Source organism: Athene cunicularia (assembly GCF_003259725.1).
Source record: "Athene cunicularia isolate RWA chromosome 10 unlocalized genomic scaffold, athCun1 chr10_part1, whole genome shotgun sequence".
In the NCBI taxonomy this organism is placed as follows: Eukaryota; Metazoa; Chordata; class Aves; order Strigiformes; family Strigidae; genus Athene; species Athene cunicularia.
The window spans coordinates 1,120,695-1,124,697 of record NW_020799112.1 but is presented as its reverse complement, the minus strand read 5'-3'; the positions used below and the strand labels follow the sequence as shown (position 1 = coordinate 1,124,697).

Below are 4,003 nucleotides of genomic sequence, written 5' to 3'. Positions count from 1 at the left end.
TTTTTTTTTTTTTTTTTTTTTGGAGACTGAAGACACAGTAAATGGATAGTGTTACTTTCAAGGAAAATGTAAATTCAGGGGGTTTTCCCTTTAAAAAATAAAGTAGTGTTTGAATTATTTTTTTTTCCTGATAAGAGCATGTCTCTCTACCTCTCCACAAATGCTTCCCAGAGTTTTTCAGCTTATTTGTACTAGCACAATGATGCAGTAAGATTTGCTGGGCACACACAAAGCCAAACAAGTCTCAAAAGTGATCTCCTTTTCAGAAGAATAACCACATCTAAATTTGGGCTTAATCAGGCTTGTCATGTTTGTCTAAATGAGATCCACCTCTATTTCAGCAAAAAGATGTGACGTGTGGCTGGCTCATGGCATTATTTCCAGCTCCACTGCTATTTCAAACTGATTGTGTTGCACCCTAGCTACTGAAGTGACCACCTGCCCCCCACCCTTGCCTTTGCCTACTACCACAGCAAACACAAAACCCTGAACACCATGAGCCAGCTCCCAGACTCTTCCTCAGCCTCACACTCCTGCTTTAACACAGCTGACTGTCAGCAGAAGGCTGCAAAGGGCTCCATGGAAGCTGTTCGGTGAAGAAGTGACAGAAAGAAGCACCAGCTACTTGAGAGAAAATGTTTTAGTGTTTTTCTAATACATCAGGACACCAATCAGCACCAAAACCGTGACTAGTGTGCAACAGGTCTTCATAAGCAAGGGTCACGTATTGCATTACTCACAGGGGTAATCCTATAGAATTAAGATAACTATTTTAATGAATATGTACCAAGAGTAAATGTTTACCTGTGGACTTTCTAAATATTTACACATACTTAAAATGTTTTGGTTGGAAACTGTTAAAGCCTTAACAATAATACCTTACATACAAGTGGCTGACACTCCCCCCTTTGAAAACACCTTTATTTTTAATTGATGGCAGCCTTAACAAACAAGATTTCAGTAAGAAGGGAAAAAAAATCCTATGTAATAGAGGGGTTACATTTCAGTACACTGATGTAGAGATATCTCAAAGTGAGATGTAGGTAGCCAAGGAGAGTGAGCTTTAGCCTGACCTGAAGAACCAGCACAAGAAACTCAAACACAAAGAAGTGACAGACACACATTATAGAAAAGGAATTAAATCAGAATGCTTAACAGTTGTAGTCAGATTTAAATAGCTTTAATGTGACTATATTTGTAACACAAAGCTCTCATACTTCCAACATTAACTAAGAGATCAATCTCAGGAAAATAAAGGAAAGGCTAGAAAGCTTTAAAAAATACAATCACTTCAAAAAAAAATCTAGGCCAAACAAAACCTGAGAGATACCTGAGCGCATCACTAACTGAAAACGTTACACAAAGGGGGCTAAATATGTCCTAAATCCATTATTCCAGGACAGCAGAAGTGTTTAAACTCCAAATCTATCTACTAGCTGACTGAAAATCTGTTGCTCTTCCACACTTGCACCCTGCATGAGAGTACCAAACTGCATAGGCCCAGCACACAGCACCTACAGACTGTTAAGTGGCATTTATGAATTCAACAGTACTACCAATAATCACTTCTGCTTTCTGCAGACGAAAAAGCATCCTATCTTCTCATTCCCTGATCATCAGGCAAAGGAAATGGTAATTGAAAGAAAGTGAAACAAAAAATCCTACCAGACCCTGAGTCTTTCTACCCTCACTCCCCACCCACCCATTTCTGTCTCAGCACTTGTTAAGACCAGTAAAGACCCTAACAACCAGGAAGTCCCTGTACTGCCATTAGGGCTCCTTCTGATCCACATCAATTCTCCCCCCAGCTTCTACAAGTAAAATGAATTCTCCAGCTCCCTCATGCTCTCTTCAACAGCAACACTGGCATTGAAAAGAAACAAATGCATTAGCACTGTAGCTGGATTTGACCTCCACTGTATAATAATAAACTATAAAAAATACCTTTACCAGCAACATTCTACAAGAGCTGGAAATCAAAGAAAAATAAAATGCTCTGCTCCAAGGGGGAGGGAGAGGCAAAATTCAAGCCATTGCTTACACACATACTAAAAAAAACCTAGAGCTGCAAAAGATGAAGATAACACAGATGCACTTTACCAGCACCCTTTATCAGTCAAGAACAATTTAGTCTCAGCAAGACTAACAAATAAACATGTCAGGAATACCCATGCTAGCACGACATGCAAGAGCAAATAAACCCAAGTCCAAAACAGCTGCACGATAACAGGAACCTGTTCCTGCTTGCCTCTTCCAGAGCCTGTGAAAACGCTGTGCCTGTGGTGTTTTCAAACTGGAAGGCAGTCCTTCCTCCAACAGGCAGTGAACTTCTAAAACTTCCCTGAAGTATACTAGGTATTAATAATATTAAAACAAGAAGTCACTCCCTGGCAAGGACTGTTAAAGAGGGAACATTTAGAGCTTACACAAGAGATTCTTGTGCCACATACTGTGCATTCATCCATTCTCACATTAATCTGATAATAAACATTTCTTGCAGGTCTGAAGAGAAATGTGACTGCATGCTAAGATGGCTGCTTACCTCTCCATCAGCTTCTCTTTATCCCAGTTGAAATGGCTAAGCAGTATTCGAGTGATAGTCGCTGGATTCTAGAGAAAAAGAAAAGAAAAATAAATAATTAATTGCTTGACCAAGTTGGTATACTGTTATGAGAACACCAAGGAGAGTTTTGAATAAGCAAATGGAGAAATTGGCGTGTTTGTTAACATAATTTATGCAGACAATACATGTTAACTAACATATACTGGGAAACAGTTCAACTTGACAGAAAAATTTTAAAAAAAAAAACCTCTATAAAGCAAAAAGACTACATAAAATGGGAATACGGTCAAAAGCTTAAGGAACAGGTTAGTTACTGCTACCACAAAAAATGCCCATGTGCCAAAATCTCCACAGCCAGCATGTTTACACAATATAAACCCAGGATGTTCATAAAGTACAGGGATGGCTAACTGCCATCCATCCTATCCATTTTTGCCACAAGCTTCCACACTATTTGCAAAACAAGAATATTCCTTATTTGTCCCAAACCCAACCACCAAAATACCTGAGCTGAAAACTCTCCCAGAAAGTAACCAGCTACCAGTGTAAGATGACAATGCCCTCTGAAATCTCCAGATGTTCCCAGAGCACCCCAAGATACAGAAAATACTATGTAATTATACAGCTATGGAAAGAAATCACCTAGAAAGGTGAAATAAAAGCTGGTTTTCACTTGTACACAAGTTGTTCTTCCAATTTAATCTGTATCATCAGCCAAGCTTTGGTCATATGAGAAACATAACAAATCATATGGCTTCTGTTACACCCCAGAACCATATTTTAGCTACCTAAATCCAAACTACCTCACCTCACTTCAAGGACCATTTACATGCAGCAGAGGCAACAGCGAGCATCCTGAGAGCGCGACTAAGTGTATTTTGCCATTTGACACCAAAATGGAAGCTTGCCTTAGGGCAAATTTTCAATGGACACTGAAGCTGTTGAAAAGTAGGACATAAACTAGCAATGTGATTTTCTGAGCCCGCAGGCTAGAGCTACAATTCGAAGCTGCCAAAAGCCAGTGCTGCCACTCAAAGCAGCGATCCCACCCCATCCTTACCCTCAACTGCACACTTGCATGTCCTGGGCTCACCAGTCCTAGTACAGCCACCTTATACTGCAACACTGCAAATTACTGGGTTAGAAATGGGTATTTTCTCTTCTTTTCCTTTAAGTTGTTTTTTCACTGAATCAGTTCCCCAATCTGATTGCCTGACCACACAAACAGCTGCATTAGCACAAGGGAAAGGGCAGGAGGGGACAAGCAGTGCAGCATCTTTCTGCAGCAACACCAACAAAACATTCACTGAAATAAAGCCCTAGGGTAAAAATCTAAGCACAAAGAACCAGTCTTGTGGTTTATACTATAAAAAGTGACACTCCTCTCCCTCTGCAGTGTGTTCTTACTCTTATTAATGCCAGCACAGCTTGTTTAAAGCC

General features: G+C 40.0%; 1 protein-coding gene across 1 annotated transcript in view; it reads right to left on the bottom strand.

The window, feature by feature from the left end:
• Positions 1-3,388, bottom strand: part of ARIH1 (ariadne RBR E3 ubiquitin protein ligase 1) — a 36,081-nt gene extending 32,693 nt beyond the window's left edge. The window contains exons 1-2 of the mRNA XM_026855999.1: positions 3,377-3,388; positions 2,543-2,610 (exon numbers count right to left, since the gene is read on the bottom strand). Coding sequence (XP_026711800.1) covers positions 2,543-2,610; positions 3,377-3,388 — 80 coding nt within the window. The remainder of the gene's footprint in view (positions 1-2,542; positions 2,611-3,376) is intronic.
• Positions 3,389-4,003: the final 615 nt, after the last annotated feature.